At 37.4% G+C, this 25,972-nt stretch overlaps 1 protein-coding gene across 1 annotated transcript in view; it reads left to right on the top strand.

Moving 5' to 3' along the window:
• Nucleotides 1-25,972, top strand: part of F8 (coagulation factor VIII) — a 217,867-nt gene that overhangs the window by 63,402 nt on the left and 128,493 nt on the right. The window contains exons 6-9 of the mRNA XM_090264419.1: nucleotides 3,242-3,358; nucleotides 6,049-6,270; nucleotides 10,583-10,847; nucleotides 11,142-11,313. Coding sequence (XP_090120545.1) covers nucleotides 3,242-3,358; nucleotides 6,049-6,270; nucleotides 10,583-10,847; nucleotides 11,142-11,313 — 776 coding nt within the window. The remainder of the gene's footprint in view (nucleotides 1-3,241; nucleotides 3,359-6,048; nucleotides 6,271-10,582; nucleotides 10,848-11,141; nucleotides 11,314-25,972) is intronic.

The following is a 25,972-nucleotide window of genomic DNA, read 5'->3' as shown; positions in this document are numbered from 1 at the left end:
TAGGTTGTGTATATAAATTCTTTGGCTTTGCCCATATTATTCTTTTTTTAAAGTATGTTTTATTGATTATGTTGTTACAGTAGTTCCAATTTTTTCCCCTTTGCTCCTCTCCACCCAGTACCCCCTTCCCTCCAGCAATCCCACCCCCCTTAGTTCATGTCCATGAGTCGTGCATATAAGTTCTTTGACTTCACCCTTTCCTATATTATTCTTAACTTCCCCCTGTCTATTTTGTATCAACCAATTATGCTTCTTAATCTCTGTACCATATCCCCATTTCTCTCCCTCCCCCCTCCCAGCTGATAACCCTGCAAATGATCTACATACCTATTATTCTGTTTCTATTCTGGTTTGCTTAGTTGGATTTTGTTTTTCTTTTTTAGATTCAGTTGTTGATAGTTGTGAGTTTGTTGTCATTTTAGTATTCATCGTTTTGATCTTCTTTTTCTTAAGTAAGTCCCTTTAACATTTCATATAATAATGGCTTGGTGATGATAAACTCCTTTAGTTCTACCTTGTCTTGGAAGCACTTCATTTGCCCTTCCATTCTAAATGATAGCTTTGCTGGATATAGTAATTTTGGTTGTAGGTCCTTGCTTTTCATCACTTTGAATACTTCTTGCCAGCTCCTTCTTGTCTGCAAAGTTTCTTCTGAGAAGTCAGCTGATAGTCTTACAGGAACCCCTTTGTAGGTAACTCTGTACTTTTCTCTCTCTGCCTTTAAGATCCTCTCTTTATCTTTAACCTTTGGCATTTTAATTATGATGTGTCTTTGTGTGGTCCTCTTTGGCTCCAGTTTGTTTGGGACTCTCTGTGCTTCCTGGACTTGTATATCTATTTCCTTCACCAAACTTAGGAAGTTTTCCTTCATTATTTTTTCACATAAGCTTTCAGTTTCTTGCTCTTCCTCTTCTGACACCCGTATGATCTGGGTGTTGGTATATGTAAAGTTGTCCCAGAGGTTCCAAAGCCTTTCCTCATTTTTTTCAGTTCTTGTTTTTTTATTCTGTACTGGTTGACTGTCTATTTCTTCCTTATGTTCCAAATCATTGATTTGAACCTTGGTTTCTTTCCTTTACCATTGGTTTCATGTGGATTTTCCCTTGTTTCCCCTAGCCTGGACTTCACTTCTTCCCTTCTGCATTTGCTGTACTCAAGCAGATCTGTCAAGTTTGTGTGCATCTTTATCACCAATGTTTTGAACTCTGTGTTTGTTAGGTTGGCTATCTCCTCGTCACTTAGTTCTCTCACTGGAACCTTGATTTGCTCCCTCTTTTGGGCTATATTTTTGTGTCTCCTAAACTTGGAAGGCTCCTGTGTTTGCCTCTGTGTCTTGGGTGGAGATGTTGCACAATGTTGTAAGGGGCAGAGCCCTAGGTATTCATCATGGGAGGAGACATGTTTCACCACGTTGTAGAGCTGTATGTGGGGGAGGGGTCTGAGAAGGTACAAAACTGGTTGCTCAACACTCGTCCCTTTTCCAGGCACTTCTCCCGCTTCTTGTATGTGACTGGTGCCTCTGTCTCTGTCTCTGTCTTACTCCCCCTGTTCCAAGAATGGGTGACTATGTGGACATTCTAGGACCATGGGGGCCTCTAAACAAATGGACTTCGCTGAGAGATTGGCAGTTTCTTACTCTGCTCCAACCCCCACTTGTTTTTACAATCAGAAGCAATGAAGATTTTTTTCTCCTGGGGCTGGAACCCTGAGCTGCACTGTCTGGTCTGGTGCTGGGAGTGCTCCCCAGGTTTCTCTCCCTACTTTTTAAAAATGTGTGACTGTGCTTTCTGCTGGCCATCCCCAGCCACTGTTGCCGCTGACTCCACACTTTGTCCTCTTCTCTCCGGCTCTACTCCTACTACCTGTCTGGGTGAGTATTTCTTCTTTGTATCTTTGTTTTTTGGACTTCCATGCAGCTCAATTTTCTGGAACTTCTGGTTGTCTCCAGTTTTGACGTAGTTATATTCCTTCTTAGTTGTGGAGAAAGATGCAGTGTGAATATCTACTCCTCCATCTTGTCTGGAAGTCTTGACCAGTGATTCTTTATCTGTGTCCTGTGTCCTGGGTGGTTATCTTTATCTGTGTTCCAGGTGGTGGATGTTTCTCCATGGAACATAATGGCTCAGATACCATTTTGATTGCTTATGGTCTTTTCTGGAGCAAAAAGGTCAAATTGCTTGCAGTCTCCTGGGGTCAGGGTGGGCCATGCCTTCAGTTCCTGAAATAATAGCTTTTTACATGCATTAACTACTAAACTCATTAACTATTACTTAAAATGAAAATTTTCCAACTCTTGGGTTCCCCCATCACTTCTAGTTGGAGTTTATGCTTCTTTATACATTTCCACAGCACCTTGAATTTCTTCCTTAACATACTAAATCATCATTGTCTGCTTTATTTAATATTTATCTTCTTTGACCTCATGTCCCTTTCCATTTAAGCAATGTTTTTTATCCTTTCTGCTCCTATAATACCCTATTCTCATCTCTATTACGTTACTCTTCACTTTTTATTATAATTGTCAGCTTCTCTGTCTATTCAGGCTAACTTGCAAGTACCTTGAAGGCAGAGGCTATCTTCTCTGTTATTAGTGCCTAACATTCAGTAGTGCTCAGTAAATATATATGGATGAATGAACAAATTAGTGGATGAACAGATCAATGAACTTATGAGAATTTCCTCCAAAGGCTGGGTGCTTCAGGAAGTTTCAGCATTGGCTGCCAGTCCTTCACACAAAAAGGCTACTTGAAGGAGCTACTTCCAGTAATAATGTTTACAATGCTTTCACTCTTGTTAATTTCATGGAATACATTGGGAAGTTTTCAGGTTTTTGGGCTTTCACTGTAACAAGCTTGATGAAACCATTAGAGCAGGGACAGGGACTAACACGCCTTTCCTAGCATGATTTTCATCTCCTTCCCTTTTAAATAAGCTAACAAATAGAATTAAATCAGTATGGGGCAAATACTCTTTCTTCTCCTAATTGTCATTTGTCATTATCCCTTCCCTGTCATGGAAAAATAGAGAGATCATCAGTTTGAGCTAGAAATGTCTGCATTTTGGTAATTGTCTGCTCCCTCTCTCTTACTGACTTTGAGGGCAAGTCATCCATTCCTACCCTGCTGACAAAAATGCTTAAATTGTGAGCAGTCTTTGCCCCATGGGAGAGAGGGAAGGAGAAAGAGGGTCAGTCATGAGACAGACATGTAGCTGGCCCTACATTTGCATCCTCTCTCATCAGGAAAAAGTTGGCATTCAGAAACTTATGAGTCCTCCACACAAGCTATGGATCCTGCATCTGCTCGGGCCTGGCCTGAAATGCACACAATCAATGGCTATGTAAATCGGTCTCTCCCAGGTATGTACAAACTTGCTCAAGAATCCTCAGGGTCTTCAGTATTCACTACCAGAGCTCATTTCTCCAGTTCACCATAGATATCCCTGCACCCCAGAGGAAAACCCATTGAATTCAGCCTCTGGTGAGGGGGTCTTAAAGTACAATGGCCGATTCCTCTTCCAGATACCTAAAAATGAAGGTTTGCCCATGTACATAAAGCTCATATATTTATCTTTCCTTTTCTTAAATGTAAGTGGGCAACCAAAAATTAACAAATATTTTTCAAATGTCTGAAACATAGAAGAGATATTTGAAGATAAAGAGAATAATAATCCCAGAAGAAAAAGAAATGATACTTGGAACAGAAGAGAACTTGTCAAAAGCTCTAGTCTGTATTTGTATGAAGATTCAACAAAATACTGCATCAGGGAGGATGGTATAAGGGGACTAAATGGTAATGGAAAAATATAATAAAGATTAAAAAACTAAATACTGCATCAATAAAGTAATAATAGGATTCTATGAGAAAACAATAAAAATAAAAATATGCTCACAAAAATTAGGAATACAATGGTCAAAATACAAACTCAATAGAAGGTAAGTAGAAGAGAGAAAATCTCCCAGAAAGTAAAAAAAAAAAAAAAAAGAGAGAGAGAGAGAGAGGTTGATAGTATATTTAAAAACAGGTTTTAAAAATTAAGGGAATGTGTTAAGAATGTAAAGATTTGAGTCTTTATATTAAAATTTCCCAACAGTTTAATTTTTTAACAAAAAGATCTCAATACAAAATAATGATTGTGGAATTCCAGAAAACACAGAAAAAATATTTAAGCTTCCCCTGGGAGAAACAGGCCATATGCAAAGACATGAGAATTAGACTGGCAATATAATGAAACAATATCTTTAAAGTTCTAAGGTAAAAGTCATTTTCAACATAGAATTCAGAACCAAATTATACATTAGCACTGGGGGAGGAATAAAGACATTTTTATAAATGGTAGTCTTTAGAAGCCATTGAAGATGTACTAGAGCATAAACCATGAAAAAGGAAGTTGGGAAATTTAGAAACACAGGAAAATAATAAAGGAGTAGGATGGATATTTTCTTAACTCTTTTCTGAATTTCCAATAATTCTACAATGAACACTCCTGATTTTAGAATTAGAAAAGAAATTTCAAATATGCAAATCCCTGATTTCACATTAGCTTTTAGCATAATAGGCAGACATTTAGTAATCAAATAATCATAATAAATTCAAAATTACAGACCAATAATTTATTTGAATGAAAATTACATAATTATATGTGAACATATAATGAAGGAGACTGGGGAACCAGAGAAGGCTTCCCTAATGAAGTGCCATTTAAGTTGAGCTTTGAAACAAGATTAGTTAATAGGGAAATGAGGTGATGAGAGTTGAGACTGTAGAGGTACTAGAGATCAAACCATTTAGGGCTTTCTAGACCTTCCTAGAGAGTTTGGACTTGATTCTATATGGAATGGCAGCCACTGAAGAGTTTGGGGCTGAAGGATACCATAATCAGATCTGAAATTCAAACATATACTACTTTCCTTGTGGTTGAAAAGTTTGGAAGGGAGTATGATCAGGTGTGGGAAAGACCTGTAAAGAAGCTATTCCAGTGGTTCAGGTACGAGATAATGGTAGCTTGCTAGCTTGGCTTAAGATGGTAGGGGTAGTAATGACAGTAGAAACTAGATATATGTGAAAGCTGCAGAAACCACAATAGAAAAGAGCTGTACCCAGGTAGTTAACAGTGCCATATCTAAACATACTGTTGTTTGGGTTCAAATTTGAGCAAGTTACTTGACCTCCCTGAGCATGAGTTTCCTCTCCACTAAGAGGTGGATGATGATAATAATTTCTACATTCACAGTGTTATTGTGAGAAGTGAATGAGTTAAAACTTATAAAATACTTTGGACAGTGCTTGAAATAAAACAAGTGCTCAGCAAATATTAGTGTTATTAAATAAATTATCATAGTTGGTATTAGATTGGATGAGAGAAGTGAGAGTGGAGACAAGAATAACTCACTTGAATAAGTGAATGCATGATGGTGCTATTCACTGAAATAAGGAACTCTAGAAGAAGATGAGGTAATGAAGATCTCAAATTTGGTTTTGGATGTGTGGGTTTTATGAAATATCCAGGTGAAGATATTGAAAAGGTTATTGTATGAGACTGGAGTTATGGGAGAAGTCTGGAACAGGAGAGTTATCAGCATATGAATGATCATTAACACCATGAGAGTGGATGATATTGTTTAGAAAATATTGGTTAACAAGAGAATAAGGCCAAAACTGAGCACTGAGATGGTCTGTCTTCTATTGGGTGAGTAGAGAAGGAAGGATCAGGGAAGGAGATAGAAGAAGGAGAAGTCTAAGCAATAGGAGAACAAATCTCAGAGAGGTGTTGGCAAAGAGGCCAAGGGAAGAGAAAATTTCAAGAAGGAATGAATGGTCAACAGGTGCAAATGAAGACTAAAAAATATCCATTAGATTTAGTCGCATGACGGCCATTGGTGACTTTGGCAAGAGCTGTTGCTTTCACAGTACCCCAGTGTCCTTAGAAAGTTTGGTTCCAAGTCAAGATAATAAAATTTATGAGGTCAATTTGTTCATCCTACCTTAGGAAATTTTTTCCATTTGAAATTCTCTTCGTGATCATAGCTGTCTTATTCCTACTTTACAGGTCTGATTGGATGTCACAAGGAATTGGTATATTGGCATGTGATTGGAATGGGCACCACCCCCGAAGTGCACTCAATTTTCCTTGAAGGTCACACATTTCTTGTGAGAAACCATCGACAGGCCTCCTTGGAAATCTCATCAATAACTTTCCTTACTGCTCAGACACTTCTAATGGACCTTGGCCAGTTTCTACTGTATTGCCATATCTCTTCCCACCAACATGGTAATATCTGTGGATCTTAAAAACTAATATTTTAAGTCTCCCACTCTTATTTATTGGAATTGACTGTCCACTGTCCAATATAGGATTATGTTAGTTGGACCTAAACTGAGATTCCCTGGTTGCCAGTTTTCAGAGTAAAGATTTTGCCTTCAGTATAGGAGGGCTTGAGTACTTGTGGTATTTGTGAGTTTTTAGTTAAATACCTGTGATAGAGGTAGGGAAGATGGTTTATGAATAAATGAAGTGACAAAAGTGAGGAGGACAGCATACTATTGTTTTTTCAGCCTGATACCATTAACTAGGCTTTGATAGTGTGGAGAGAGATATGACAGGTCATCCATAGCTGAAGAGATGTTTTATGAGAAATTTAGGGAAATGGAAAAAACAGCATTGCTCAGATAATAATCACAAGAGCTCCAGGATATTGGTAGAGATACTCAGAACAATAACTGGCAAATATAAGAGGATACTGCAGTGCTCAATATGAGACACCAGGCAACCAGTGCACATGGAAGCACTCTGCAGATACCTGGGTAGGATGTGGGAGACAGCTGGGAAACTCAGAGCATGTCAGGAGATAGTGGATATTGAAAGAAGCAACATGGGAATGGAAGTTGGTAAGTATACTTGCAGTACCATGTGAGGCTTTTAAGGACTACATGATGGGGACTTTGCAAAGGGTCTAAGTTACTTTGAGAACAATGGTACCTAGTTGTTTCAAATTATTGTTAATGTGACCTCATTTGTAGTTACAGGCTGTAAAAATTCATATTACATAATTATCTCACCCCCATTTTTCTTCTTATGTATTCATTCTGCTAACTCTTTTTTTAATTTCTTTTTTTATTGTTTTGCTATTACAGTTGTTCCATTTTCCCCCCTGTGCACTCCCCTGCTCCACCCACCTCCCCCCTCTCCCACAGCCCATCCCCATTTAGTTGTCCATGTTCATGGATCATTCATATATAGTTCCTTGACTAGACCCTTCCCCTTCTTTCCCCCATTTTCCCCATCCCCTCTCCCCTTTGGTCACTGTCAGTCTGTTCTCTGTTTACATGTCTCTGGTTCTATTTTGCTCATTTGTTTGTTTTGTTCATTAGTTTCCTGTATTAGGTGAGATCATATGATATTTATCTTTTGCCACCTGGCTTACTCTTAATTTTGAATCAGTTGATCAAGCCTCTTTGCCTGCTCCTCTGTTGCAACCATTGAGAGCTATTGTAGGAGAAGGTGAAGGAGACCTAACCTCCATGTTCAACAACACTTGTTTGTCCTATCACTCTTTTTTTTATTTTTAGAGTTACAAAATTTTATTTGTCTTCATAGTTTGTTTGTTTGTTTGTTTGTTTTGTCCTATCACTCTTGTATTAACCCTCTCTTCAGGTTCTTTGGTTGCCTTGGAAAAAAGATTTGATCTTGTTATGCATACACCATTTTCCCCTTATGTTCTGTGAGTGACACAATGTAGTGATGTATCATCAGTTATATAACATTTATGGAATTTTTGACAAAAATTAGAGAACAAAGTGTGTCTTACTGAGTAACAGGAAATTGATCCTATAGGTACAGAGGAATAAGTCATTTATTTGTATGCAAGCTGATCATTGTCTAGTCTGAGCTGGATTCAATTTAAGAGGAGTTTGTTTTCTGTCTTATTTTGTTTTATTCTTTGATGACTTGTTTTTACTGATTTTTATCATTGTTTTTCAGAAAAATGCTTTGACTTATTGGACCACAAATAAAACCCTTCATTTTTAGATCTAGCGTGAATTATATTTAAAGTTATATGAATCCCAGACTAGTGGTTTGCTGCTTCTGAAATTTACCCTGTTCCCTATGATCGAATAAACAGATTTCTCTTGTTAGTATTGATCTTGAAAATAGCCCTATGGCATAGATAGGGTAGGGATTATTATCTACATATTATAAAGCATAAAGATGATATTGATAGGGCTTCCAACTGCTCACAGGCAGATATACTCTTAAAATATATAACATATTTTTTTAAATTTTATGTTCTACCTTTTCATGTCTTTGTGAACTTGGTATGCATCTTGAAATTTGTATCTACCATAAAATTTTTCCTGATAAGCTGTTATTAAATCAATGTTTTCTGCCATACCTTAATGCAGTAAATATAGTTTGGTCAAAAGATTCATTCGGTATTAAGTAAAGATAAAAGGCACATTTTATATTTTCACCAATAACTTTATTGAACAATGTGCTCACCGTTTTGTTCCACTACCTTCTGCCATGTTTCAGGCAACTTCATAATTCTATTTTTCCAAAAATTTTCTATCTTTTTGAGCAAAGAACTGTTCTGGGTACCTTTTTCAGTCTTCCAGGGAATTGAATTTTTTCCATTAAGAGAATTTTGTAAAGACTGAAATAAATGAAAATCTGAAGGTGCAATGTCTGGTGAATACGGTGAATATGGCAGGAGAATCAGAAGTTACCAGCCAAGCTGTAACAGTTTTTGCCTAGTCATCAAAGAAACATGTGGTTTTGTGTTATCCTGATGGAAGATTATGTATTTTCTGTTGAATAATTCCAGACACATTTCACTGAATGCCACTTTCAGTTGGTCTAATTGGTAGCAGTACTTGTTAGAATTGTTTGGTCATCAAGAAGGAGCTCATAATAGAGGACTCCCTTCCAATCCCATCATATACACATCACCTTCTTTGGATGAAGACTGGCATTTGGTGTGGATGGTGGTGGTTCATTTCACTTGCCCCACAATCTTTTATGTTACACATTATTGTAAAGTATCCAGTTTTCATTGCCCATCATAATTTATTTTAAAAACAGAATGTTTTTGTTACGTTTAAGTAGAGAATCACATGCAGAAATATGGTCAAGAAGGTTTTTTATGCTTAACTTGGGTTGGAACCCAAACATCAAAGTCATTAACATAGCCAAGCTGGTGCAAATAATTTTCAATGCTTGATTTGGATATTTTGAGTATGTCGGCTATCTCCCACATGGTATAACATAGATTGTTCTCAATTAAGGTCTCAATTTGATCACTATCAACTTCATTTATCTACCCAACTATGGAGCATCGTCCAGTGAGAAATCTCCAGCACAGAACTTCTCAAACCACTTTTGACATGTTTGATCAGTCACAGCACCTTCTCCATGCAGTGCACATTTTTTTTGCATTTTTACATTTCTTGAAATAATGAAGCATCGTCGTCGGCAGCCGTCCATCTCGAGAGACGATGGTGTAGCTTCTTAAGAGTCTATCTGCACCGCCGAGAATGGCTGTGCAGTCCAACTCGGGAGTGACACGGTATCTGTCTCCTCCCGTGTTGAATCGACATCTTGTGATGACGCTGGAGTGTCCTCTCCAGTGAAGCTGAAGCTACAGAGCCTGGGCAGGGTGATATGGAGGGTCTGCTGTTGCCCATGCAGCAGACCCCCCCCTCTCTTCGCAGTTGAAGGATCCAAGGGAAAGACGGAGTCAATACAACTTGGCTTCAGGTGCGCCGCAGGAGTTGCCGGTGTTGACTACAACGTCAAACCGCCTTAGGGACTCCGGCTCCGGATTTTCTGTCTGGGTTTACTCCCTTAGCCTTTCCCCTGAAGAGGTATGCCGCAAGGCAGCGGAGGTTTTTTGGAGTCAGAGTTTTCCTTCTCTGTAATGAAGCATAATGCACTGAAAATGTGTATTTTCTCCCATCTCCAGTATCAGAATGGCCACACAAAAATTCACCAACTTTGATAAGTTTTTTTTAATGCAAGCTGATATGACAGCTGTCACAATACAATCTAACAAAATTGTTTTGAATCAAGTTAAAGACAACCAAGCATCACTAGAGCCTTTTTATGGAAAAAAAAAGAACTAACTTTTTGGCCAACCCAATAGAAATCATAAGGTGACTGTGAGAATGAATGGGCAGTTGGTCTGACCTAAGCTTCTAGATGCTGAAAATATGTAGCTCCTCAAGTCTCTTTGTTTATAATTTGGGAGTTGGGGAGCGATAAGCTCAGAGCCAGTTCCAGAAAGGAAATAGTCACATTTATTATAAGAGCAAACAAGTGAGTCTTGTAAAGGGGGTAAAACATGCATTGAAGGAGAGTCAAGAAGAAGGGAAATGATGAGTGTAAAGACCACAGGAAAAAACCAGTAAGTACCAGATATGGAGCAGATCATCCATATAGAAGAGTGGCAAGAAAGAGTATTGGTGTGGAGAAAGGGAACACTTAAGAGAGGGCCTTGAAGGCCTAATGAGAGAGAATAATGTTTTAGAAGTTAAGGCAAGTAAATCTTGTAGGATCTGACATTGTTTGGTTTGTCTGACTCCAGGCGGTATGGAAGCTTATATCAAAGTGGATATTTGCCCAGAGGAGTCCCAACTATGGATGAAAAATAATAATAAAGAGGAATATGATGATGATGGTGATCTTTATGACTCTGACATGGACGTTGTCAGGTTTGATAATGACAACTCTTCTCCATTTTTCCAAATCCGCTCCGTTGCCAAGAAGCATCCTAAAACTTGGGTTCACTATATTGCTGCTGAAGAGGAGGACTGGGACTATGCTCCCTCGGTATCCACCACCAATGACAAGTAAGTATCTTTTGACTATGGCTACTATCTCTTCCCCATACTCAAAAGGCTCTTCCTAGCTATTCAAAACAACAAATCCTCAAACCACTTTAGGGTAGGTGCAGGTATGGAATCAAATGTCAAGGGAATTAATATATTTTCAAACTAAAATAGCTAAGCATCAGGATGCTTGTATTTTTCCCCACTCTTTCTCTTGATTAAATAATATCAGCTGTTTTGAAGTTGGATTTAAGTCACCTGTCATCTACTCTGAATGCTCCATTCCAACTTCTCATCTTTTTGTGTCTCATACAGAAGTTATAAAAGTCTATATTTGAATAATGGTCCTCAGCAGATTGGTAGGAAGTACAAAAAAGTCCGATTTGTGGCATACACAGATGAAACATTTAAAACTCGTGAACCTATTGAATATGAATCAGGAATCCTGGGACCTTTACTTTATGGAGAAGTTGGAGACACACTGTTGGTAAGTTGAGCAAAATATATAAGGCTGGGTAAGAGAAAAATTCTGGAAGGTTTTGAGTTTCTTAAAACTTTTTAATTCAGCCTTATCTCCATGGGCATCATTTTTTAAAAAATTATAAATGTTACACAAATAAATGTGGATTATAAATTTGCTTAAAAATATAAGTATATATTTTTTTTACTTTTTCTCCATTTTTTGCTGTTTTATTACAGTTGTCCCATCTTTTCCCCATTGATAATACAAATTTAATGCCATCCTTTTAAACCTGCCACACTCCTTTGAAATATTCATTGCCTAGACATTGATACATAATATCCTTCTAAAAGTTTTTCCACCAATTACATAGTACAAGAGTCAGCAGATTTGGCTCATTGTTTTTGGACAGCCTATGAATTTAGAAGGATTTTGCATTTATAAAGAGTTGCAGAGAAAAGAATGATAAGAAAAATATGTGACAGAGACTAGATAAGGCTCACAAAGCCTAGGCCCTGGAGCATTTACTATCCAGCCCTTTCCAGAAAATGTTTGTTGACCCTTGATATAAGGTGTTAAGAATGCTTATGCTGCAAAAAAAAAAAAAAACCTCTATGAACAGTGGTTTTAAAAAAGTGGGGTTCTTTTTTCACAATAAGTTTGGAGCTAGATGGCTGGTTATGTCGATTCAACAGCTCAAGAATGTCACAAAGGCCCTGGCCAGTGTGACTCAGTGGGTTGAGCATTGCCCAGCAAAGCAAAAGTTCTCTGGTTCAATTCTGGTCAGGGCACATGCCTAGGTTGCTGGCTAGTCCCTGGTTAGGCATGTGCAAGAGGCAACCAATCTATGTTTCTCTCCCTCTCTTTCTCCCTCCCTTCCCCTCTCTTTAAGAATAAATATCTAAAAAAATTAAAAGAATGTCACAAAGGATGCTGATTATTATACATGGAGTGTTGAGCAGAACACCATGCCCTAGTTACCTACACCAGAGGAGGGCTGTACATGGGGGATAGCAAATATCGCTATGCGAGCCACCAGGAAAAGAAGTCCAAACACCTCTGTCCACTGCATCTGGGTATTGGAGTATCCAAGGTAGACACAATATAGTCAAACACTGGATGTTTTTACTCACACATAGAAGAGACATATTAGAGGAAGATCAGCTCTAATAATGTGCATGAGTCCCCCATGGCTAGCGGGTCTCCCCTGGCAGCCAACACAGGGCAGTTTGCCTATGTGAACCCCTCTCCTGCTGAAGCAGAAGGATTCCCCTCCCCTCCTCCCCGCCCCCCACCCCATGGAGTCTAAAATACTGAAAGCTGTGGGCATGCCTGAGGTCCATAGATGCACATGCTTATGCAGAACAAAGGAAAATTCATTGAGACTGAAACAGGGAAAGATATTCTCACACAAAATGATAAGCCTAGAACAGGCTGTTTGGGCTCTTTATTTCCTAATAAGCAAGTGTTCCAGGCCCAAGGCCCATTTTTATGTAGCCAAACGAGAATCAAAAGATTGTGCACATGAGACTGCCTTTCCCAATAGGGAGTTTTGTTAGATATTGTCAAAATACCTTTCAACAGTTCTATATCAATTTATACCCTTACTGAGAGTAAATGAGTCCCCCTTTCCCCACATCATTGACAACAATATATATTATAAAACTTCATCAAATTTTCTGATTTGATAAGCAAAAGATTTATATATTATCTTCATTTGCATTTCCTTGGTTAATAGTGAAATAGCAGAATGTTTCATATATGTTGCCTATTTACATGACACCCTTTGTAATTGCCTGCTTTTAAGTTTTGTCCAGTTTTCTATTAGGATGGTCATCTTTGCTTATATATTTGTAAAAGGCTTTGTGCATTATAGATATGGACATTACATATTTATCTTTCATGTGTTTTTCTTAGTCTGTCACATGTACTTTAATTCCTTTATAATGTATTTTGTCTTACAATGATTTTTTTAATCTTTATATAGTCAATCTTTTATCAATCTTTTCATTTATATTTTCTGCCTAGGAATGTCTTTACTACCCCCAAGAGATTATAAAATAGTCTACTATATTGTATTTTATTATTTTACTTCTTTAATTTTTACAATAAGCAATTTAATTGCTCTAGAAGTTACTTTCAGGTGGGTGTAGTGCATAATGTCAAATAAGGATTCCCCAAATGACAGCCAGTTGGCCGATCAATTCTTTCTTCACTAATTTAAAAATGCCTTCTTCATCATACACTAAATTGCTAAAATTTGTTTTCTGTAAGTGATCTGTTATCATACTGTTTTAATGACCATAACAACTTGTAATATGTCTTGATATTGTAGGGCAGATCTTTCCTCATTGTACTTCTGCAAAATTTTAATTAGCTGTTCTTGTACATTGTTCTTCATAAATTGTATTTACTTATTTTTGAATTAGCTAGTAAATAATAATTCAAAAGGCAAAAAAGAATACACAGTGAAAATCAAATCATCCACCCTCTTAGACTTCCAATTTCATATTTGACAAACAATCATTGCAGTCAGCTTTTATATTCTTATACATATACACAAGGGTATGTGTACATATTTTACACAAATCAGGAGCACCATGGAAATTATTCTGTACCTTGATTTTTAAAAATTTAACAGTATATTTTAAATATCATTTCACATAAAGATAATACAGATTTACCTCATTTTTTGCTTTATGTAAGTTATGCTCTGGACACCTTGCTGAATCCTACTGAGCTTTTCTTTTAATGTAAGAGTCTGAGGATTATTCTTTACTTTTGTGTGTGTGTTTTATTATGCTGTTACAGTTGTCCCAATTTCTTTTCCCTTTGCTCCTCTCCACCTAGCATCCCCTCTCTCCAGCAGTTCCACCCCCCTTAGTTCATGTCCATGGGTCATGCATATAAGCTCTTCTCAACATCCCCCTGTCTATTCTGCACCCTCCTACTATGCTTCTTAATTCCTGCCCTATTTTCCTTCTTCTCTCCAATCCCACCTCCCAGCTGACACCCCTTCACATGATCCCCATACCTATGATTCTGTTCCCACTCTGATTGTCTGCTTAGTTTGTTTTTGTTTTTATTTTTTAGCTTCTGTTGTTGATAGTGGTAATTTTGTTGTCATTTTAATGTTCATAGTTTTTATCTTCTTTTTCTTAAATAAGTCTTTTAACATTTCCTATAATAATGGCTTGGTGATGGTGAATTACTTCAGCTTTACCTTGTCTGGGGAGCACTTTATGTGCCCTTCCATTCTGAATGATAGCTTTGCTAGACGCGTTGTAGGTCCTTGCCTTTCATCACTTTGAATATTTCCTTCCAGTCACTTCTTGCCTGCAAAGTTTCAGCTGATAGAAATCAGCTGGTAGTCTTATAGGTACCTGTGAGTAGGTAAGTCTCTTCCTTCTCTTGCTGCTTTTAAAATTCTCTCTTTATCCTTAACCCTTGGGATTTTAATTATGATGTGTCTTGGTGTGTCGCCAAGTACTGCCCCCATAGCCAATGCCACTGCCCCACACCTCATTCTCTCCATCCGGGCTCTGCCCCTCCTACCTTTCTGGCTGAATATTTCTTCTTTATTTCTTTGCTGAACTTCCCTGTAGTTTAAATTTTCTGGATTTTCTGGGTTTTTTTAGTTTAGTTTAGTTTTTTTTTTTTTTAATTTTATTTTTTGGTTTTTCATTTACAGTTGTCCCATTTTTCTCCCATTGCTCCCCCTCACCCAGCCCACCCCTTCTCCCACAATCATATCCCTCACCGTTGTCCATGTCTATGAGTCATTTATACATGTTTCTTGACTAAACCCTTCCCTTACTTATCCCCCTTCTCTCCCTCCCCCTCCCCCCTATTGACTGTTATTCTGCTCCTTGTCCTATTTAGTTCATTTGTTTATGTTGTTCTTTAGTTTCCTGTATTAGGTGATATCATGTGGTATTTTGCTTTCTTTGCCTGGCTTATTTCACTAAGCATAATTCTCTCTAGTTCCATCCATGTTGTCACAAATGGCAGGAGTTCCTTCTTTCTATCTGCTGCATAGTATTCCATTGTGTAAATGTACCACAGTTTTTTGATCCACTCATCTACAAATGGACACTTAAGCTGTTTCCAGCACTTAGCTATTGTTAACAGTTCTGCTATGAACATAGGGGTGCATAAGTTCTTTTGAATTAGGGTTTTAGGATTTTTCAGGTATAATCCTAGCAGTGGAATTGCTGGTTCAAAAGGAAGTTCCATTTTTAGTTTTTTGAGGTAATTCCATACTGTTATCCATAGTGACTGCACTAGTCTGCATTCCCACCAACAGTGCAGTAGGGTTCCCGTTTCTCCACAGCCTCACCAGCACTTGTTTGTTGATTTGTTGATGATGGCCATTCTGACAGGTGTAAAGTGGTATCTCATTGTGGTTTTTATTTGCATCTCTCTGATGGCTACTGATGTGGAGAATTTTTTCATGTGTCTATGGACCTTCTGTATGTCCTCTTCAGAGAAGTGTTTGTTCAGTTCCTTTGCCCGCTTTTTAATTGGGTTGTCTGTTTTCTTGATGTTGAGTCGTATAAGCTCTTTATATATTTTGGAGATCAGTCCCCTGTCTGAGATATCATTGACAAATATGTTTTCCCATATGGTTGATTTCATTTTCATCTTGCTGATGTTTTCTTTTGCTGAGCAGAAACTCTTTAGTTTGATGTAGTGCCATTTATTTTTCCTTTATTTCTCTTGCCTTAGGAGATGTATCCATGAAGATATTGTTACGTGGGATATCTGAGATTTTTCTGCCTATGTTTTCCTCTAGGACTTTTATGGTGTCATGGCTTACATTTAACTCTTTGATCCATCTTGAGTTTATTCTCGTCTGTGGTGTAAGTTGGTGGTCTCGTTTCTTTTTTTTGCATGTCCCTGTCCAGTTCTTCCAACACCATTTGTTAAAGAGGCTCTTCTCCCTCCATTTTATGTTCCTTCCTCCTTTATCAAATATTAGTTGACCGTATAGTCCTGGACTCTTTATTCTGTTCCATTGATCTGTATGTCTGTTCTTATTGCCAGTACCAGAGTGTTTTGATCACAGTGGCTTTGCAGTATTGTTTGATGTCTTGTATTGTGATACCTCCTGCTGTGTTCTTCTGTCTCAAGATTGCTTTGGCTATTCGGGGTCTTTTTTGGTTCCATATGAATTTTTGGAGTATTTGTTCTAGGTCTGTGAAATATGTCATTGTTATTTTAATAGGGATTGCATTGAATCTGTAAATTGCTTTGGGTAGTATGGCCATTTTGATGATGTTGATTCTTCCCATCCAAGAATATGGTATTTGCTTCCATTTATTTGTATCTTCCTTAATTTCTTTCTTCAACGTTATGTAATTTTCAGAGTACAGGTCTTTTATCTCTTTGGTTAAGTTTATTCCTAGGTACTTCATTTTTCTTGTTGCTATAGTAAATGGTATTTTCTTTTTTATCTCTGTCTCTGACATTTTATTGTTGATGTACAGAAATGTCTTTGATTTCTGTATGTTTATTTTGTACCCTGCTATTTTGCCAAATTCCTTTATTATATCGAGTAGTCTTTTAGTGGAGTTTATAGGGTTTTCTATGTATACTATCATGTCATCTGCATATAATGATAGTTTTACTTCTTTCCCAATTTGGATGCTTTTTATTTCTTTTTCTTGTCTGATTGCTGTGGCTAGGACTTCCAACACTATCTTGAATAGGAGTGGAGAGGGTGGACAGCCTTGTCTTGTTCCTTGTTTCAGGGGGAATGCTTTCAGTTTTTGTCCATTGAGTATGATGTTGGCTTCAGGTTTCTCATATATAGCCTTAATTATGTTAAGGTATGCTACCTCTGCTCCTATTTTGCTGAGTGTTTTCATCATAAATGGGTGTTGTACTTTATCAAATGCCTTTTCTGCATCTATTGATATGATCATGTGATTTTTGTCTTTTGTTTAGGTGATGTATTATATTTATTGACTTGCAAATATTAAACCATCCTTGCATCCCTGGGATGAATCCCACTTGATTGTGGTGTATGATATTTTTGGTGTATTGCTGGATCCTGTTTGCCAATATTTTGTTGAGGATTTTAGCATCTATGTTCATCAGTGATATTGGTCTGTAGTTTTCTTTCTTTGTTGTCTTGACCTGGTTTTGGAATTAGGGTAACACTGGGTTCATAGAAAGAGTTTGGGATTTTTCCCTCTTCTTAGATTTTTTGGAATAGTTTGAGGAGGGTAAGAGTTAGTTCTTCCCTAAATGTTTTGTAAAATTCGCCTGTGAAGCCACCTGGTCCAGGGCTTTTGTGTGCAGGGAGATTTTTTATTACTATTTCAATTTCCTTCTTTGTTATTGGTCTATTCAGACTTTTTACTTCGTCTTGATTCAGTTTTGGAAGGTTACATGTTTCCATTTCTTCTAGGTTGTCAATTTCTTGCCATACAGTTGTTTGTAGTAATTTCTTACAATCCTTTGTATTTCTGTGGTATTAGTCATGATTTCTCCTTTTTCATGTCTGATTTTGTTTATTTGGGTCTCTCTCATTTTTTCTTGATGAACCTTGCTAAAGGCTTGTTGATTTTGTTTATTTTTTCAAAGAACAAGCTCCTAGTTTTGTTGATCTTTTGAATTGTTTGTTTGGTCTCTATGTCATTTAGTTCTGCTCTGATCTTGATAATTTCCCTCCTTCTTCTTGCCCTAGGCTTTGTTTGTTGTTGTTGTTCTAGTTCTTGTAGCTGTAGGGTTAGATTGTTTATTTGAGATTCTTCTCTCCCTTTCAGATATGCCTGTATTGCTATGAACTTCCATCTTAGGACTGCTTTTGCTGTGTCCCATAGGTTTTGGGCTGTTGTGTGTTCATTATCATTAGTTTTCAGAAATTCTTTGATTTCTTCTTTGATGTCATTGTTAACCCATTCATTATTTAATAGCATATTATTCACTCTCCATGAGTTTGGATGTCTTTGATTTTTTTTCTCTGAGGTTGATTTTTAGTTTCAAAGCATTGTGGTCTGAAAAGATGCTTGATATGATTTCAATTTTCTTGAATTTTTGAGGCTTGTTTTGTGTCCTATCATGTGGTCTGTCTTTGAAAATGTCCCATATGCATTTGAAAAGAATGTATATTTTGCTTCTTTGGGGTGAAAAGTTCTATATATATCATTTAAGTCCATGTTGTTTAGTGTGTTGTTCAATGACTGTATATCCTTGGTGTTTCTTTGCTTCAAAGATCTGTCTATTGTTGATAATGGAGTGTTAAAGTTCCCTACTATGAATGTGTTGCTTTTAATATCCTTCTTATGGTCTTCTAGTATTTTGTTTATGTATTTCGGTGCTCCCATGTTGGGTGCATATATGTTTATCAGTGTTATATCTTCCTGATGGATTGTTCCCTTAAGTATTATGAAATGTTCTTCTTTGTCTCTTTTTATTGCCCTTGCTTTGAAATCCATTTTGTCTGATATGAGGACTGCTGCCCCAGCTGTTTTTTCATGTCCGTTTGCTTGGAATACTTTTTTGTATCCCTTTACTTTTAGTATGTGTAAATATTTTGTTTTGAGGTATGTTTCTTGTAGACAGCAAATATGTGGGTCATGTCTTTTTATCCATTCCGTTACCCTGTGTCTTTTAAGTGGAGTATTTAATCCATTTACATTTAAGGTTATTATTGACATGTATTTATTCATTTTCCTTTGTACCTGTGTTCATCTCCTCTTTCTTTTTCTTCTTTTTCTTAAAACATTCCCTTTAGCATCTCTTGCAATGCTTGTTTGGTGGAGATGTATTCTTTTAGTCTTCCTTTGTCTGGGAAACTCCTTATTTCACCTTCCATTTTGAGTGAGAGCCTTTCTGGGTAGTCTTCTTGGTTGTAGGCCTTTGTTTTTCATTGCTTGAAATATTTTTGACCATTCCCTTCTAGCTTATAGTGTTTCTGTTGAGAAAGCGGTTGATAGCCTTATCAGAGCTCCTTTGTATGTTATTTGCTGTTTTTCTCTTGCTGCTCTTAGGATTCTCTCTTTGTCTTTAAATGTTGCCATTTTAATTATGATCGGCCTTGGAGTGTTTTTTGGGGGGGGAGGGGTTCCTCTTCATTGGGACTCTCTGTGATTCCTGAACTTACATAACTTTTCCTCTTATCAGGTTGTGAAAATTTTCTGTCATTATTTCTCCTATCAGATTTTCTATTCCTCGTTCTTCTTCTTCTCCCTCTTTTATTCCGGTGATTCGGATATTCTTTTTCCTCATGCTATCCTGTAATTCCCTTACATCTTCTTCATACTTTTTCAGTCTGTTTTCATTTTGTTGTTTTGTCTGGAAATTTTTTCCTACATTGTCCTGTAACTCTCTGATCCGATCCTCTTCTTCGTTTAGCCTGCTTTTGATTGATTCTACCGTGTTTTTCAGTTCAGAGACTGTATTCTTCATTTCTTCCTGGTTCTTGTTAATAGTTTCTATGTCCTTTTTTATGCTGGTGTAGTTCTCTGTAATTTTCTTGGAGCTGTTGGTAACTTCCTTGGAGGTTGTCATAGTTGTTTTTGAGGTTGTGGAGTATATTGAGCTTATTCACCACCATTATTTTGAATTCCATGTCTGACATTTGGACTATGTCTGTTCCATCTACCTCTCTTTCTGGGGATTCCTCTTTTCTTTTAATTGAGAGGTTGTTTCTGTGTCTTACCATGTTGGATTCTTCTTGTTTGTTTTTGTTTTTTGGATTTGTTTGCTTTGACTTTCCACCTTCACGGTATGAGATTCTTTATAGGAGATCTGGGGGTTTCGGTGGTGCAGCTTCTTTCATCCCCTTAGCCTGATGTTCTTGGGATACCCTTTATGTCATTTGTTTATGCTGTCTCGTTATATTTCAGATGCTCTTTGGTGGCCTCTTCCTTCTGGCTAGTTGATTGAGAGTCACTCTGTCCACTTTGTCTTGAGTTCTTTTGTGGAGATGCTGTTAAAAACATAAACACACAGCCCGGGCAGGAAACCCGCACCCTCAAAAATATCCCCCACCCTCTATCCCACTATCGTCAGCAAATGAGCCAGTATTAATATAAACGTAGAGAGGTTAGGGCTTTTATACTGTAGGAAGAATAGATAAGAGTTGTTTTTAAAGAGGAAAAATATGATTTTTGAGAGAGTGGATGATAGATTAGTAATAGTAGCAAGTAGTGTCGAGACTATGCAAGACAGTAGGTAATATTTATATTGTATGTTAATAACAATAAAAGTAAAAGAGGGAAGAATGCAGAATATAGTAAGAAAGTGGAATTGTATAGTATTAGATTTATATAGTAGTTACATTCTATTTATTTAGTATGAAAGGGAGGCTAAACAAAACAAACAAATAAACAAAAATTAAAGAGGAAGGATGAGAAAGAGAGATGGTATGAAACAAATTAAAGAGATAGTTTTTAAAAAAATTTTAAATAAAAGTAAAAATTAAAATTAAAAATAAGAAAATAAAATAAAATACAAATTAACTAAAATAGAAATAAAAAATTGAAAAAATATATATACAAAAGGAAAGTTTTTACTCACTTCAGCCTTTGTGTGTCGTCTTCTTTTTCTGGATCCACAGCTGGTCTAATGAGGTGGGCTAGAGGTTCCTGATCTTTGCAGCAGCGGTGTGCGCCTGCGTGCGGTCTTGTTCCCGCGCCCGGGTTACTCCCACGCGCCCATGGTGGCCGCCAGTGCATTGGTTTGATGCCTGTTTGGAGCCGGCTGGGTGCGGCTGGGGTGCTTGTGCGGACGTGCACGTTCACGTGCAAGGTGGCCTGCGCGCTAGCCTCAGGCCTGCTGAGCCGCACCCAGAAGTCAGTTTCTCATCCCTTGGGGCAGGGCCCTGGACACTTGTGCATGGTGAAAGTGAGCATCTGTGAGTCGCCGCCGCCCGCTGTTCCCGCGCTGCAGCCACCTGCCATTCCCGCACCCACCTGTGCGGGCATGAGCAGAGCTTGCACAAGTGGGCTGTGCTCCAGCCTGGTGCCCACTGGGGCTGGTCAGGGATTTATGTGCATGGTCTTCTGCATGCCCAGCGGGCCCTCCCTGCGCCTGTTGAGGCACTGATCTTATGTCTGTTGGGGTGCATCCAAGGAGCACCCAGACGCCTGGCTGGAGACCTGGCTGCGCGCCTGGGCCAGTGAATGAGGGCACTTCCCTGTGCGCATCCGCGCTACCCAAGGGGAAGATTGGGGAGTGGGCGAGCACACTTCTGCGCCTGCGCTCCTCAAGAATGTCCTATTACCCCCAACCTTTCCTCCCGTCTCCGCAGTACACAAGAGAAAAAAATAAAGGAAAATCATGTTCTCACATGCATGGCAGTACACTGTTTCTTGTCTTTCAGTGCCAGATGCCACCATACCCACTCCTGGCTCTGCCAGCGGGCAGAGATCCACTCTCCTCCTGATTCCTCTCGGGGGAAGCCTGTGGTCGCTAAAAAGCCTTTGTGTACTTCCAGCCGCAGCTCAGGGAGCCACCCCAGTCAGAAATCACATCTCGTCTTTTTTTCCTCCGCTATCCTCACCAAACAGGTCACTCCCAGATGGTTTTCTCTAATCCAGCATTGCCAAGGCTCAACTCCTGCCAGTGTCCAGCTGCTCACCGAGATGTTCTGTCTGCAATTTGTCCAAACTACAGACTGTTTTTTTAGTTTTGAAGTAGTTGTAAATTCCTTTATAGCTGTGAGGGAGGCACAGCATGTCTTATCTATGTCTCCATCTTGACTGGAAGTCCCCTCTTTATGTTTTATGTAGAAACTTTCAAACATATCCAGAAATAAAGAGAACAGTAAAGTAAACTTCCTTGAACCCATCACTCAACTTCAAAAGTTATCAGGAAATGGCTAATTTTATTTCACCTATAGACCAACTAAGCCTAACAACCATCTACAGAAAGTTCACACAACTCCAGTAGAATAGACATTCTTTTCAAGTGCACATGAAGTGTTTTCAAGGTTAAACTATATATTGGGCCACAAAAATAGTTTAAAAATTTAAAGAAAACTAGAGTCTAATACCCTTGTGGATATAGATACAAAAGTTCTCCACAACACATTAGTAAACCAAATCTAGCAACATTGTAAAAAGATTATATACCATGATCAAGTGGCATTTATCCCAGGAATGAAAGGGTGGTTCAACATATGAAAATTAATGAAATACAACATAATAATTTAATAAAAGACACTAAGCATGTGATCATGTAATAGGCAGAGAAAGAGGTTTGACAATATCCACTACCCATTCATGATACAAAAACTCTCAGTGAACTAGCAACAGAAGTCAAGGTCTTTAACTGATGAAGAACATTGAAAAAAAATTTATAATATGGTGAAAAACTGAAAGTGTTCTCCTTGAGATTGGGAACAAGCTAAGATATCTACTCTCATCACTTTTATTTAATATTTTACTGGTAGCCAGTGAAATGAGTCAAAAAAAGAAAAGGAATTAGAGGCATTTGAATTGAAAAGGAGGAAATAGTACTGTGTTTATCTGCAGATAACATGATCTTATATGTAGAAAATTCTACTAAAAAGCTGTTAGAACTAATAAACAAGGTTAGCAAGATTGCGATATACAAGATCAATATTAAAAATTAAGTTGTATTTCTTAATATATATATTGAAATTTACAAAATAATTTTATTTACTCTAACATCAAAAAGAATAACATAATTTGGGATAAATGTAACAAAAAAGAGACTTGTACAGTGAAAACCACTAATAATTGCTGAGATAGTTTAAAGATTTAAATAAATGGAAAGAAGTATTATGTTCATGGATTGGAAGAATCAATTACTGTTAAGATTCTTCCAAATTTATCTACAGGTTCAGTTAAATCCCTATCAAAATCCCAACTACCTTCTTTGCAGAAATTGAGAACCTAATCCTAAAATATAGATAGAATTGCAAGGGACCTCCTAATACACAAAAGAATCTCGAAAGAAAGAACAAATTGGAGGACTCAAACTTTTCAACTTTTAAACTTACCACAAAACTACTGTAATCAACAGTGTTGTACTGGCATAAAAACAGACACATAAATCAATGGCATACAATTGAGAGTCCAGAAATAAACCTATGTAGCTATGGTCACTTGACTTTTCACAAGAGTCCCAAGACCAATCTGTGAAGAAAGAATAGTGTTGTCAACAAGTAGTGCTGGGACACCTGGATACCCACATGCAAAAGAACAGAGTTTGACCCCTTCCTTTGATTTGCTTTAAGTTAATAACCATTAATTTAAGGAAGATCAAAGTCGCAAATGTAGGAGTTAGAACTGTAAAACCCTTAGAAGAAAATATAGAAATAATCTTTGTGACCTTAGGTTAGACGATGTTTTTTATATAATGCCAAAAGCAATAAGCAACAAAAGAAAAAATAAATAATTGGACTTCATCACAATTAAAAATGTGTGTGCCTCAAAGGACACCAACAAAAGTGAAAGGGAGAAATGGGATGTGAGAAAATAATTGCAAATTGTATATTTGATAAGGATCTAGTATCCAGAATAGATGAAGGACTCTTACAACTCAATAATGAAAAGAGACAACAGTGTGGTGAAGGCTGGTGGATTGGAGGTCAGGGCAAGAGCTGGGTAGAGGTGGGAAAAGTGGGTGAGGGGAAATGGGGGACATCTGTAATGGTATCAACAACAACAAAAAGACAAATGACTCAACTAAAAAATGAGCAAAGCATTTGTATAGACATTGCTCCAAAGATAATATACAAAGTGACCAATAAATACACGAAAAAATTAACCATCAGTGAAATGCAAATCCAAACTACAATAAGATACCATTTCACATCCACTTAGAAGGGTTATAATCAACAAGAGAGATAATAATAAGTGCTGACAAGGATGTGGAGAAGTTGGAACCCTCATAAATTTCTAATGGGAATTAAAAATTTTCATCCACTTTGGGAAACAGTTTGGCCATTTCTCAAAATGTTAAAAATGTGAGCCAGAAATTTCAGTTTTAGACATATATTCAAGAAAAATGAAAACATAGGTCCACACTAAGTCTTATATGTAAATGTTCACAGCAGCATTATTCCTAGTATTCCCAAACTAGAAGCCATTAAAATGTTCACCAGTTGGTGAATGGATAAACACAATGTGGTATTTTTATATAATTGGAATATTATTCAGCAATTAAATCAACTACTCATACATGCTACAAAATACATGAAACTCCAAACATTGTAGGTTAAAGAAGTTTAACAAAAAGACTTAGATATTACATGATTTAATTTATATAAAATATCCAGAAAAGGCTAATAATTTATAAAACAAAAAGGGTATTTGTGGTTGTCAGGGGTAGGGGTGGGAGCAGGGATTGTCTGCAACCCAGCACAAAGGGTCGTTTTGGAAATGGAAATGTTCTAATTTTGGGTTGTGCTGATAATTGCAAAATTCTATAAATGTACTAAAAACAATTGAATTATACACTTAAAGTGGGTGAATTTTATGATATTTAAAATATATTTCAGTAAATGTTTTAAAATAGACAGAAAATCAAATAACAACAAAAACAGATTACATTCAAAAGAATGGTAGTTAAACTGTCCTGGTTACTATTGCTATGTACCCCGTTACATCAAAATAGTGGTTGAAAAAACAAGCATTTTATTATCCTCACAGATTACACGTGACAGGAATTCAAGCAGACCTCAACTGGGTAATTCTTTATCTTTTTTGCACTGACTGAGGTCACTTGGTGGCAATCCATGGATATGAGGGACCAAGACAGCTTTGCTCACATGTCTGGCACCTGAGTAGGGATGACTTAAGGACTAGAACTTCCAGCCAGAGCACATAGCTTTCCATGTGGCTTGGCTAACTCACACCACGGTGGTCTCAGGATAGTGACTTCTTACATGATGGTTCAGGGCTCCAAGTCTGTGTGTTCTACTAAGCAAGTTAGAAAGTGCATCACATTTTATGACCCAGGATAGAAATTTACTTAGCACTTTATGCCATAATCTTTTAGTCAAAGCAGTCAAAATCCACCCAGAATTAAGAAGAGAGAAAATTTGGTCTACCTCTTGATGAGAGGAGTGTGAAAGAATTCGGGATCCATATTTTAAAACTGCCACATAAACTGACACCTTACTTCTCTAGAGCAACAAAGGAAGCCAGAGGATAATTAAGTCATGTCTTTAGTGTGTTGAAAGAAAATCACTATCAATCTAGCAACAATTTCCATTTTATTGGCAATTTATACAATATCCAAGGAATACATAATTTTATGTCAAAATTTTAAAACTAGGGTATAAGGAAAAAGGAGACTCGCTAGTTCTTTTTATTAAGTAGCATAATCTTGGTTGTAAACCTGACCAGGAAAGTATGAGAAAGGAAATTTTTAATTACGAACCAATTGCATTATAAATTTAAAAATCCTAAACAAAATGTAAACCCAATACAGTGATATACAAAAATAATAATACATTATGACCTAGTTGATTTATGCCAGGAGTATAAGGCAAACTTAACATTAGAAAATCAAACATGGCTTTCTGCCGGTGGACGCCGCTGAGTAAGCATCATTGAAGTCTCCAGCCCTGCAGTCGTCATATCTAAGTCAGAGTCTCCCAAAGAGCCAGAACAGCTATGAAAGCTCTTTATTGGAGGTTTGAGCTTTGAAACAACAGATGAGAGTCTGAGGAGCCATTTTGAGCAATAGGGAACACTCA

Source organism: Furipterus horrens, unplaced genomic scaffold (genome assembly GCF_987537825.1).
Source record: "Furipterus horrens unplaced genomic scaffold, mFurHor1.1.pri manual_scaffold_17, whole genome shotgun sequence".
Lineage (NCBI taxonomy): Eukaryota > Metazoa > Chordata > Mammalia > Chiroptera > Furipteridae > Furipterus > Furipterus horrens.
The sequence above is the reverse complement of the archived record's forward strand: the minus strand, read 5'-3'. Positions and strand labels throughout refer to the sequence as shown.